At 41.9% G+C, this 13,867-nt stretch overlaps 1 protein-coding gene across 2 annotated transcripts in view; it reads right to left on the bottom strand.

Annotated features, from left to right (window-relative positions):
* Positions 1-1,089: 1,089 nt before the first annotated feature.
* sdccag8 (SHH signaling and ciliogenesis regulator SDCCAG8) overlaps positions 1,090-13,867 on the bottom strand; it is a 331,517-nt gene continuing 318,739 nt past the window's right edge. For both annotated transcript variants that reach the window (XM_033025849.1, XM_033025848.1), the window contains exon 18: positions 1,090-1,929. Coding sequence is in view for 1 of the 2 variants with exons in the window: in XM_033025848.1 (XP_032881739.1) it covers positions 1,912-1,929 (18 nt within the window). In the remaining variant the exon portion in view is untranslated. The remainder of the gene's footprint in view (positions 1,930-13,867) is intronic.

The raw sequence follows: 13,867 nt of genomic DNA, 5'->3' as shown, positions 1-13,867 counted from the left end.
TACCTTTCAGGGTCCCTACCTGGTCGGAGAGGCAGCTTTTCTCTGGGCTGCAGCTTCGACCCGTCCTCGCGGCCTACCAGCGGGCCTGGAGCGGCGTTTCCTGTCGGGGACCGCCCAGACACTCGGCTTTGGCGGTGGCACAGCGCTGGAGCGCTATCGTGGAGCGAGCGATGCCTTGCCTGGGTCGCCGCGCTGGAGCTCCGGTGAGCTGAGACCGCCGGGTAAAACATCGCGGAGATGCGGGACTGTGGAGCGACCAGCTGCGGGCGGCGACGCTGAACTTAACATCGGGAGCCTGGGATCTCTAGATGAGATCGCCAGTTGTGGAGCTCCAACCGGCGCGGCCTTGTTGGCTTCTGAAGCCGCGGCCTCCAGTGCGGAAGCGGCCGTTCCAGGGTTCCCAGGCCGCTGGGAGGACTCTCCCGACGCCGGAGCAACATCACCCGGCGAGAACGGCCTGGAACATCGGGCCTCCGTAGAGGCAACTGTGGAGGCCTCAATGGGCCCGACTATGGGTGAACTGGGGTTGGGGACTGGACTTTGTGCCTTCCCTCATGGTGGGAGCCATTGTGGGGGGATGTTCTATGTGTTTAAGACTCTCATTGGTGTTATGTCTGTATTCTTTTTTTGTGTGCTGCAAAATGGCAAAAAGCATTTCACTTCACTACACCTGGGTGTATGTGAATGTGACTAATAAAATACCTTTGATACCTTTGATACCTTTGAAGAGTAAAGCACATCAGATACATGAACTTGCAACATTCTCAACAGGTCAAGAAGCACAAGTGGAGCGAGAAACAATTAAAGTCTAGGGTTGTTGCCTTCATCAGAACATTGAGAAGTTAAAGATAAATAGTTTGGCCTAAAGTGCAAAGGAAACAAATAATCATGTCACTGATAGGGTGAATGGTGACTTGACTAAATGCTAAAAACTATGATAGTGCATGGAAAATGGAGTATCACTGATCCCTATTTTACATCCAGCTGAGACAATACACAAGCAATTTGAAACTTCCCCCATTTAAATAGCCTTCATGTAACCCAGATACAGTAAAATAAATTGGGACATATGTACATAAAATAAGGAAATTGAATAAAAACAAACTTCTTTAATCATTCAATAAAGCTCTCTTTCACAAGACATATTCCCACTAGAAACACAAAACTACAAGTGTTAAAATATTCTAATCAGTACACATTTTGCATCAGGCACCACACTAGAATGTAACACATTCCTTCTGCTTGTAGGAAAATAAATTTTAATGTAAACATCAAAATAGTTATCACTTTGTGCACAGTTTGAATTGACAGCATCCAAAGGTTCACATTAACTGCTTCAATTAGATATGAAATAAATTACGATAAATGAAATAATTTACAGAAGAATGGTTTTAAACAAATATCCCCAAAACAGAATCGGAATACTGAAGCAGCCTTTCATTAATGGTAAAGATATTATGCATATATTGTCAGCACAACTCTGCCATCATCTTTACAATAGAATGTTGCTATGCACTCGGCAAAACTTTAAAAATTACCGTTGTCATCTGAAATGAGACAGGGAGGCATCAAGACTTTGTACAAAATCACACACATCACTTTGGCAAGCAACATGAATCAGGTGAGTCTCGCCTAAATGAGAGCATATCTGCTAATCTGTAGCTGAAAACAGTTGGGCATCTATTTGTACACAAGAATCAATACAGTATTAGTTGTAGTAATGTTAAATAGTAAATTATTCCCCCTCACTGCAAGGTGAGATTACAGTTGAAATATATGGCCATAAACTGTAGTATATACTTTATACTTAAACATTTAATATCAAAAATATGTACAAAACTTTAAAAAATGTAAAACTTCTTATATTGATGCAGAATGACATCCAGTTGAATATTCGTTGGTTCTCTGTCGTTATGACAGAAAAGGAGGCTAAAAGGGAGAGAGGAAAGGAATAATTTAAGTCAAATTTTTAGCAAACAGTCCTCTATTTACTGCACCCCTTCCCTCATCTGCAGGTTTCTTCAAATTTCACCAGTGGTTACAGTTGCTGCTCCAATAAACAACTACTTAATGAAAGCCTTACAGTTTAGTCCCACACAAACTTCCTCTCTTAAAACAGATTGTCATGCTGCTGATTTTCACCTCTGCTTCTGTAAATAGGTGGTGTGCATGTAACTGTTAAAAATGGAAATGTTTAATTGATTACGTTGTTTGGAGCAGTGAAATCAAAAGTTCCTTTCAGGTACATTTTGTAGAATTTCCTGTTTCTCGGAAAGAAACATGTCTAGCAGCAGTTTTATTTACTGTGACCAGTTTGGTTTGCATCAGTCTGTGCAGCTGTACAAAACAGGAGGTGCACACAGCTTACTGGGCTGTTTTTAACAAGGAATTGCCATCATATTAAATTAACTTATGCTGGTTTGTTTTTAAGGTAAAACTCAAATTATTTTTAACTGGAAGAATTGTCTTTTAAATTGGTTTGACAGGAAATGTTAAATAAAAATTCTCACATGCCTGAGGAGATGAAGCTGGGTGTTGTCTTTACAGGCTCTGAGATGTTTATTTATGCAACGAGTGGTCTTAAGGCTTAGCAGGTGCTATAAGACCATAAGACATAGGAGCAGAATTAGGCCATTCAGTCCATCGAGTCTACTCCACCATTCAATCATGGCTGATCTACCTTTATCTCTCAATCCCATTCTCCTGCCTTCTTTCCATAGCACTTGACATCCTTCCTAATCAAGAACCTAGCAATCTCCGTCTTAAAAATATCCAATGTCTTGGCCTCCACAGTCGTCTGTGGCAATAAATTCCACAGATTCACCTCTCTAGCTAAAGGAAATTTTAAGGTATGTCTTTTTATTCTGAGGCTGTGAACTCTGTTTCTAGACTTTGCCATTACTGGAAACATCCTTTCTGCATCCACTCTATCTAGCCCTTTCATTATCCGGTAGGTTTCAATGCGTTCGATCTTCACCCTTCTAAATTCCAGCAAGTACAGATGCAAGGTCATCAAATGCTCCTCATATGTTAAATCTATCATCCCTGGGATCATTCTCGTAAACCTCCTCTGGTCTCTCTCCAAAACCAGCATATTTTTCTCAGATTTTGGAGTCCAATGCTGCTCAAAACATTCCAAATGCGGCCTCACCAGTGCCCCATAAACCCTTGGCATTACAACATTTATTTTATATTCTAATTCCCTCTAAATGATGCTAGCATTGCATTTGCCTTCCATACTGTCGACTCAACCTGCAAATAAACCTTTTGAGAATCCTGCACAAGCACTCCTAAGTCCCTTTGCACCTCCGATTTCAGAATCCTCTCCTCATTTAGAAAATAGTCTACTCCTTTATACACCATCAAAGTGCATGACTATACTCTTTGCTATGCTGTATTCCATTTGTCACTTCTTTGCCCACTCTCCTAACCTATTCAAATCCTTCTGCAGTCTCCCTGCTACTCAACACTACCTGCCCCTCCACCTATTTGCAAACATGGCCACAAATCCATCAATTCCATCATCCAGATCATTAACATATAACGTGAAAAATAGTGAACTCAACACTAACACCTGTGGAACACCACTGGTCACCAGCAGCCAATCAGGGATGGCATGGTGGAGCAGCAGTAAAGTTTTCGCACTGTATCTCTAAATTAAACTAAACTAAGAAAAGGCCCCCTTTATTCCCACGTTGCCTTCTGCCAGTCAGCCAATTATCCCTCCATACTTGTACTTTGCCTCTAATGCCATGGGCTCCTATCTTTTTTAGCAGCCTCACATTGGCACCTTAGTTTGAAAATCCAAGTAATCAACATCCAGTGACTCTCCTTTGTCTATCCTGCTTGTTAATGCCTCAAAAAACTCCAACAGATTTGTCAAGTAACAGCTCCCCTTAACAAACCAATGCTGACTTCAGTCTATTTTATCATGTGCTTCCATGAAACCTCATCCTAAATAATGGACTCTAAAATTTTACCAACCACAGAAGTCAAACTAACTGGCCTATACTTTCCTTTCATGTTCCATCCTTGCGCGCGTGATGCATTTAATCTCATCACTTTGTCATGGCCAGTAAGTCTGAAACTCCGCGCATCAGGTAATTGCCCCACAACCCAGTTGGAATTTACAAGTATAAACAGGAATTCCCTTGGCCAGACTGTCAATTCTAATGGACATTTTTGGTTTTAAACTAATACTTATATACGAACCTTAAATCTTAGAATATTAGTTTTAGCACAACATACATCCTACAAAGACAGTCTTTAAAAGGTGCACACTGGGACTGGTTGACAATGCAACAGTATTTTATGCTGAGCAGTCATTGTTCTTTGTACTGAAATGCTAGTAAAACCCATAAATATTATAAAATATAATGATGATTTATTTTCATTAATCAACATTGAAATTGTGACCACGTTAGTCACTTTAAGCTGCTGAAACTAAAACCATGTACTCCTAAATCGTCACCTGTATATGCAGTTAGTAAAAACATACTATCCTAAATTAATGTTACAATTTAGCTTGAATTCTCCCATGCAATGTAGTCACATACTGTACATACATTACTTTAATATTGGCACTTTCATAATTATTTATGTTCTATGATTGAAGCACTGCAGTGCTTCGTAAACTCATAATTGTCAAAATAATTGCATAGATGACAGGAATGTATGAGCCAGCTTAATGATTTAATATAAAACGGATGTCCTCTGACACATCATGCCTACCTCTTAATAAAATGCCACTCTAAAAGCCAAATTGTGACCCACAATTTAAATCAAAGATTTTTTACTGAGAATTGTCTGGGAAATTAACATGAGAAATGTCTGTACTATTTGGAAATTCAGTCAATAATGTTCAAGACACATAGACATCTATATTACTAAAAGTCTGTTCTTGACCGGTTTTGGCCATCAGTGCTGCAATTTCCAAAAGAACGCCGCCACCTACGGCCGTCATTTTTGGCCACCTTGCTCAGAGCCCCGCTCCGCCACATGTGAGCCGAGGATTTTTCCCGTCGATTAAAAATGACAGAGATATTAATGTTTTTACAAAATTCCCCATTCTCTCTGCTGCCCCCGCTGGCCGCAGGGGGGGGGAGGGACTATAAAACCAGGAAGTGGTGTGCCTCACTCACTCTTCAAGATGGAGGAAGGCAGAGGGTCATGTTTCTCTGAGCTGTGAATAACACTGAACACATGTCGACTCAAATGTAAGTGCCCTTAGTGGTTCTAAAATGCTTGCAGAATGTGTCTGTTGGTTCTAAAGCTTGCAAAAAAAGTGTCTGTTGGTTCTAAAGCTTGCAAAAAAAGTGTCTATTGGTTCTAAAGCTTGCCAAAAGTGTCTCTATTGGTTCTAAAGCTTGCAAAAAATGTCTATTGGTTCTAAAGCTTGCAAAAAAATGTCTCTATTGGTTCTAAGCTTGCAAAAATATGTCTATTGGTTCTAAATCTTGCAAAAAATGTCTATTGGTTCTAAAGCTTGCAAAACATGTCTATTGGTTCTAAAGCTTGCAAAAAAATGACTATTGGTTCTAAAGCTTGCAAATAAAATGTCTATTGGTTCTAAAATGGTTCATACTAGCGCTCCAGAAAGCTCTCCTCCCCCTTTCTCCCCCCCCCCCCTCCTTTGGCTTGAAGTTGAAAGGCACTACTTACTGCAAATGGTGGCTTGGGTGTGGCTTGAAGTTGAAAGACACCACATACTGCAAATGGTGGCATGAAGTTGAAAGGCACTACTTACTGCAAATGGTGGCTTGGGTGCAATGGCTTGAAGTTAAAATGCATTACTTACTGCAAGTGGCGGCTTGGGTGCTTTGGCTTGAAGTTGAAAGGCAAGATGGAGGAGGGAGAGGTCACGACTCGCTGTCTTTAGTGGCTTTGCACCCTACTTCAAATGGTATGAACTGCACTTGAATTTGGTGGCCTTGCACCCTGCTAGAAGTGGTAAGAAACTGCACTTGAATTTGGTGGCCTTATACCCTGCTTGAAATAGAATTTCAAGGATTAGCCGTGAGTCAACTACCAGCCCACCAGCCGTGAGTGAGTGAGTTGCCAGCACAATAGGCTTGATTGACTGAGACGCCAGCCCAAGAATCCATTTGGCGCACAATTTGCATACTAGCCCTCTGGAAACCAGTCCCTTCAGCCCACAACACCCATACTAGCGCTCCAGAAACCCCCCCCCCCAACTGGCCACCAATATTAGAATTGGTGGAGAGGTGGAATATTGCGTTCGATGACCAGCCCTCCTGTGTGATGCTGGGACCCAACGGGTCCCACTTAGTCAAGTAGAAACATAGAAAATAGGTGCAAGAGTAGGCCATTCGGCCCTGCACCGCCATTCAATATGATCATGGCTGATCATCCAATTCAGTGGACTGCTGTGTTTGACTTCACCCAGCCACAAATTACCTCTATAGAAAGACTGCAAACTCTTAACATATTTATCTCATCATTTTAGTAATTTAGTCTGATCTATAAGAAAACATGATGACAATGTCTAGAATGCTGACAAAAATTCTCAAGCCAACTATGGTACATCTTATCTTTGTCTATTGAAGATCAGTAGCCCTCTTTAATAGGCTGTTAATGGGATAGGGTATATTTACAATCTGTTGGCTTGGTCCCTGGAGGCCAGTAAATAAAAATCAGTAGGGGAAATCCCATGTGTGCGGGATCATCAGCTCATTTAGAAAGCTTTCAATCTCTGATCAGGTTAAATAAAGCCCGAACAGAAAATGTACATGTTAATTTAAATGGTATAATCAATTAAATGTTATTAATTAAGCACATCTTTGGATCATGCTATGTATTAGTCTGGGCAACTGTCGGGCCACACATTATTATCTCTCTTCTAATATCTACGATTCTATTTTTTAAATAATTTGTGGTTTTAATGTTTTACATGCAAACCACAGAAACAGATGATGTTTGGGTCGAAACAATAAAAGTCTGGGTTACAAACAAATGAGTTGAAGCACAACATAAGATTAAAGAGGTCACTATAGATACCCATTGGATTGATAAGGAATCTAATAACCAGCTGCCCTATGTCAATAAGCAAATTAACTTATTTCAAAACTAATCATTAATTCTAGATTTAGAGTTGAAGGGGTACAAGTTGAAAAAAACTGTGCCAGGAAGATGTGGCAGACTGTCCACATTCACCGTTATGCTACCAATTACTTCTGCAGGTCCTAGCTTACACCTGGCAATGACTGAGGATAATTGTCTGAGCAGGTTCTGAATCAGCAGGCTGTCTCTTGCAGAACTGTACCATCTGCTGCAAGGGAACATAGTGCCAACTATAGGGCTAAAAACTAAAAAGAATTTCCACTGCCTTCAACTTTTCTGCCTTTGTCTCTTTCCAGGGGGTTGCCTCCCAAACTTATCATTGAACAAAAGCCAGCAGCACCAATGTCTTTGTGCATCTGCACTTCCTAACACTATACTGCGTGTCCAAGCAAGCATCAGGTTTGTGCTACTCCTCACCGTTACACTTGAATTTCTCACTTGTGCATTGTGCCTTTTTCTAAACCAAGGTGTATTGTAGAGAAACAGAATCAGAAACTGCATGTGAGGCAGAATTAGGTTAGAGGTACTGGAGCTGGTGACATTGAGGGGACTGATGCTGTATTGTATTATAACTTTAATGCTATATTTCAGTGTCAATATTAATCCATGAGGACATATATTAAGAATATATAAGCAGGAGCAAGAATAGGTCCTTTAGTCAGTATCATGTAGATCAAGGAATGGTCTAATCTTTGGCTTCCTTTCATTGATGATTGACCAAAACAAGACATTGTTGGAGTGTTTTGGACAACTGAGTTTTCTGGAGCATGTTAAGGAATGTGGTAACCTCTTCAAATATAATACAGTAATGAGAAAGACCTGGCGATGTTAAACATTATAGTCATGTTAAGGACAACATGTTTGAAAGGCCACCAATTCAAAGCCTAGAGTTGTGAGCTTGATCTGCAATCACAGCAGAAGGAAATATAAGGGTTTACTGAATTGTATACCGACAGAGAAGGACGCCTTATAACCAGAGAGTATTCAGCACAGTAAATGAGTGGCCATCTCCAAGAATCTTCAGAGGGTTCATCACTCAAACCCGTATTTATCATCAGAGAAGTTAGGGTGATGACAACACCGAAGGTGGTGTAGTCCAGAGCAAGGGACTGCTCTGAGAAAACAGAAATCATAAGTATGTAGTAATCTCAGAAGATTCACCATTCAGAAGAGACGACAAGTATTTCTCTGTGAATGCGAATTTTTCATTAAACATTGACTCCTGGTATCAGGGCTAAAATACATGATGGAGAGATTGCAGAAAAATCTGAGGGAAACAGACAGGATCATGAAGTTGTGGTTCACATTAGCACCAACCCCATTAAAACATCAAAACATTTGTGATAAAAACCTATTTGTAAAATGGGGCAGGGATCTTGTTATGACTGCTGCCATAATAAGGATGATTTGGATAAAATAGAAACAGAGAAAATAGGTGCAGGAGTAGGCCATTCAGCCCTCTGAGCCAGCACCGCCATTCAATATGATCATGGTTGATCATCCAAAATCAGTGCCCTGTTCCTGCTTTTTCCCCATATTCCTTGATTCCGTTAGCCCTAAGAGTTAAATCTAATTCTCGAAAACGTCCAGTGAATTGGCCTCCTCTTCGCGGCCTCTACTGTGGCAGAGAATTCCATAGATTCACCACTCTCTTAGTGAAAAAGTTTTTCCTCATCTCAGTCCTAATTGGCCTACCCCTTATTCTTAAACTGTGACCCCTGGTTCTGGACTCCCCCAACTTGGGGAACATACCTGAATCTAGCCTGTCCAATCCCTTAAGAATTTTATATGTTTCTATAAGATCTATAAGAAAATTATAATTTCTTGTCTGCATGATTAAGATTTTTAAGGATAAAGGGCATTTAGATTTATATAATACTAGACTAAGTGGGACCCGTTGGGTCCCAGCATCACACAGGAGGGCTGGTCATCCAACGCAATATTCCACCTCTCCACCAATTCTAACATTGGTGGCCAGTTGGGGGGGGGGGGGGGGCTTTCTGGAGCGCTAGTATGGGTGTTGTGTGGCAAATGCTGGCAGGTGGGACTAGTGTAGCTGGGACATGTTGGCCAGTGTGTGCAAGTTAGGCCGAAGGGCCTGTTTCCAGGTTTCCACTCTTTATCTCTATTTCAATCATAAATAACTGTTCTTTTACCCCAAAACCATGCTTTCTTGCTCTAAATTCTTCCACTAGGTGGAATATCCTTGTGGAGGCTCAGTCACTGTTCATTCCAAAAGCAGTTATTGATACATTTTTGAATATTAAGGGAACTAAAGGAAGAGTGGACACTGCAGGAGAGTGGTGCTGAGGCAGAAGGTGCACCATGATAAAATAACATGAGAAGGGGAGTGGGGAAGGCCAGCGCGAAGGATCAGGTACTACTGCTCATATTTCTTATGTGCAAACATGTACCTAAAAGTCATTTTAAAATAAAGATAATGCTGGAGTCAATAATTAAAATGAAAAAGAAACAACTTATGTTAAGAGACTATATGTTTAGTTTCACAGAGCGCTTTCGGTGTGAATCTGGATTTAAAAAATATGAAACCAGGATGATGTTATGTTATTTTTCCAATCATAAATGTATGAAATATGGAACTAAACTGAGGGCTGGAGGCAAGACTCTGTGCTGGCATACAGCCTGGTACTGCAATGTCTGTATGCAGCTGTGTCACAGAATAGAGGACTAGAGTCTCTGTTCCATCCTCTGCTGTCATGCAGAGGATTCCCCCAAAAGCAGTTGCATCCGATCAAGGGTTCATCCCATTTCAGTGCTTAGGATTCTGTACCTTCTTTCGTTTGATGGAAATCTGTATCAATTAGTTTTGAGGTAGCTGAGGGCAAGCTTGATTGGCGAGAGAGAATAAATTCACAGACTTGAAAGGAAGCATGTTTATGTGGAATATTTAATCTATATCTATATATATATATATATTACAAAAAACTCTCATCTTGTCTGTGAGTTTGCGTGTTTATTTGCCAGCTTTTCATGACCTGAACTATGCCAAAACGGTACATGATAGCGCTACAATTTTGGGACCACCTTACTCACCATTGTCCTGTGGTGTGTTGTATCAAGTTCCGTTCAGATTGATGATATATTTTACAAGTTATTCACATTTAAAACTTCAAAAATTTAACTTTTCTCTGAACTTCTCTGCAAAAAATCCAAATCCAATTGCCCGTTACAATGTTGCAAAACCCAGGACACTGATTTCTGGCAGCAAGTGCAATTGGATTTTTTTCCTGACAGCAAGTGCAATTTTAAGTTTAAAAATAGGGAGGCTGAAGAGGAGTGGGAGAGAGTTCTGGGAGAGTGAGGGAAAGTGGAATTTATTTTTTTTGTTTAAAAAGGGGGAGGGTGAGGAGGAGGGGGAGGTAGTGCTGGGGGATGATGGGAAATGAGCCGCCCCTGCGCAGTTGGGTGCTATGGGTGAGTGGTGGAATATTGCGTTGGTGGAACAGGTTGCTTTTGGGGAACGGGTGAGTGGTGGAATATTGCTTTGCGGAAACGGGTTGCGTTGGGGGACTAGGCCTCCCATGTGACAGGGACCCAAAGGGTCCCACTTGGTTTAGTAAGTATTAAAAATGTCAAGATTCAACTATATTGTCATTCCAAAGATGGAAATGACCCACAGAGGCAGTGTTGTTCTATAGATGTTAAAAACTGGATCAGGAAATCAGTGTTGTGTGGCTTTAACTGTCACTTTGAGTGGCAGGTTTGATTGTGAAGAGTACACTTTTTGATCTTCTTTACCCTGGGTGTATCTCTTGATAATCAGTTTATTTATCAGGGAGTCATAAAGTCATGCAGTACGGAAACAGGGCTTTCAGTGCAATTCGCCTACGCTGACCAAGTTGCCAATCTATGCTAGCCCTATCTGCCTGAATTTGCTCGTATTCCTCTAAATCTTTCCTATCCATGGACCTGTCCAAATGTCTTCTAAATGTTGCTATTAGAACTGCCGCAACTACTTCCTCTGGCAGCTTGTTGGTCGGCTGGTGGGGGCGCTGCAAGCCGGCAGCCCTGTCAGCAGCGTGTCCGTTTTTTTCTACTTTTTTAGATTTTTTAGTATGTTTTAATGTATGGTTTTGATGTTTCTTTGTGTGTCTTGTGTGGGGGGTGGTATAGAACATAGAAGAAGCGGAAACCACTTTCGACCATTAGGGAGTCTGACAAAAACCTCCGAGAACCGCACGGAAACCTTGGGTGGGGCGCAAAGTCTCCAGAGGATTCCGTTCAGGTTTCCTAAGTGGGACAGGGGCATTAGGAAGAAGACAGAAAATCTGGACTTCTAGGGTGGTTATCTCTGGATTGCTTCCAGTACCTCGTGCTAGTGAGGGCAGGAACAGGGAGATATGGGATCTGAATGTGTGGCTGGGGGGGTTGGTGCAGGGAGCAAGGATTTAACTTTATAGACCACTGGGATCTATTCTGGGGTAGGGGTAACCTGTACAAAAGGGATGGGTTACACCATAACTGGAGGGGGACCAACGCTCTGGCAGGCAGGTTTGCTAGGGCTACACGTGTGCGTTTAAACTAAATGGTGGGGGGAAGGGATTTACAAATTGGGAGTATAAAGATGGAGTTAAAGGGGAAGTGAGTACAGGAAAAGTTACAAAATAATCCCGAATTAATGAGAAAAATAGTTCGAGAAGGGATAAGAGAGTAAGGTCAGGGCCAATAATGACCGGTGCGAGAGGGGAGGTGAATACCGAAGTTAAAATGTTGTATATGAATACGCGAAGTATAAGAAATAAAGTGGTTGAGCTTGAGGCTCGGTTAGAAATTGGCAAGTATGATATTGTGGGAATTACAGAGACATGGCTGCAAGAGGGCCAGGGCTGGGAACTGAATATTCAAGGGTATACGTCCTATCGAAAAGACAGACAGGTGGGCAGAGGGGGTGGGGTAGCTCTGTTGGTGAGGAATGAAATTCAGTCCCTTGCAAGGGGTGACATAGAATCAGGAGATGTAGAGTCAGTATGGATAGAACTGAGAAATTGTAAGGGTAAAAAGACCCTAATGGGAGTTATCTACAGGCCCCAAAATAGTAGCTTGGATATAGGGTGCAAGTTAAATCAAGAGTTAAAATTGGCATGTCGTAAAAGTAATGCTATGGTTGTTATTGGAGATGTCAACATGCATGTGGACTGGGAAAATCAGGTTGGTACTGGACCCCAAGAAAGGGAGTTTGTGGAGTGCGTCCGTGATGGATTCTTAGAGCAGCTTGTACTGGAGCCTACCAGGGAGAAGGCAATTCTGGATTTAGTGTTGTGTAATGAATCGGATTTGATAAGGGAACTCGAGGTAAAGGAGCATTAGGAGGTAGTGACCATAATATGATACGTTTTAATCCACAATTTGAGAGGGAGATGGGAAAATCAGAAGTATCAGTATTACAGTTGAACAAAGGGGACTATGGGGCCATGAGGGAGGAGCTGGCCAAAGTTGACTGGAAAGATATCCGAGCAGGGATGACAGTGGAACAACAATAGCAGGTATTTCTGGGAATAATACAGAAGGTGCAGGATCAGTTCATTCCAAAGAGGAAGAAAGATTCCAAGGGGAGTAAGGGGCGACTGTGGCTGACAAGGGACATTAAGGAGAGTATAAAAATGAAAGAGAAGAATAACATACCAAAGATGAGCAGCAAGCCAGAGGATTGAGAAACTTTTAAAGAGCAACAGAAGATAACTAAAAAGGCAATACAGGGAGAAAAGATGAGGTACGAAGGCAAGCTAGCCAAGAATATAAAGGAGGATACGTATGTGAAGAGGAAAAAATTGGTTAAGACCAAAGTTGGACCTTTGAAGACTGAAACAGATTAATTTATTATGGGGAACAAGGAAATGGCGGACGAGTTGAACAAGTACTTTGGATCCGTCTTCACTGAGAATGACACAAACAATCTCCCTGCCAAAGTTCCCATGTCTTGACTCAAGGAGCTTTCGATTGTCTTCCACTCTTTGTGTCTCATCAGGATGGCTAGATCGTTGGCATACCTATATTTTCCAGCGATGGTCTCTGGGAGGTCATGGATGTACACGTTGAAAAGCAGCGGAGCCAAGACGGATCCCTGTGGGACGCCATTCTTCAGTCTACGTAGCCTACTCTGCTGTCCATCACTGGTCTTAAGCACAAAGCTGCGGTTTGATATCAGCTCCATAAAGTAGCGTGCCATGCGCCTGTCTGGCAGCACGCGAAGTAGCTTTGCAGTTAGTCCCCGGTGCCACACGGTGTCATAGGCAGCTGTCAGATCTATAAGAACAGCTCCTGCCTTCTCATTTGCCTCGAAGCAGTCCCCGATGTCTTAGGTGAGCAGGGTTACTTGTGTGCAGTTAAGGTCTCCAAATTTGAGGAAGGACATTCTTGCTATTGAGGGAGTAGGTTCAGCGTAGGTTCACGAGGTTAATTCCCGGGATGGCGGGACTGTCATATGTTGATAGAATAGAGCGGCTGGGCTTGTATACTTTGGAATTTAGAAAGATGAAATGGGATCTTATTGAAGTATATAAGATTATTAAGGGTTTGTACACGCTAGATGCAGGAAACATGTTCCTGATGTTGGGGGAGTCCAGAACCAGGGGCCACAGTTTAAGTATAATGGGTAAGCCATTTAGAACTGAAATGAGGAAACTCTTTTTCACACAGAGGGTTGCGAATCTGTGGAAGTGTCTGCCTCAGATGGCAGTGGAGGCCAATTCTCTGTATGCTTTCAAGAGAGCTCTTAAAGATTGCGGAGACAGGGGATATGGGGAAAAGGCAGGAACGGGGTACTGAG

Source organism: Amblyraja radiata, chromosome 8 (genome assembly GCF_010909765.2).
Source record: "Amblyraja radiata isolate CabotCenter1 chromosome 8, sAmbRad1.1.pri, whole genome shotgun sequence".
Lineage (NCBI taxonomy): Eukaryota > Metazoa > Chordata > Chondrichthyes > Rajiformes > Rajidae > Amblyraja > Amblyraja radiata.
The sequence above is the reverse complement of the archived record's forward strand: the minus strand, read 5'-3'. Positions and strand labels throughout refer to the sequence as shown.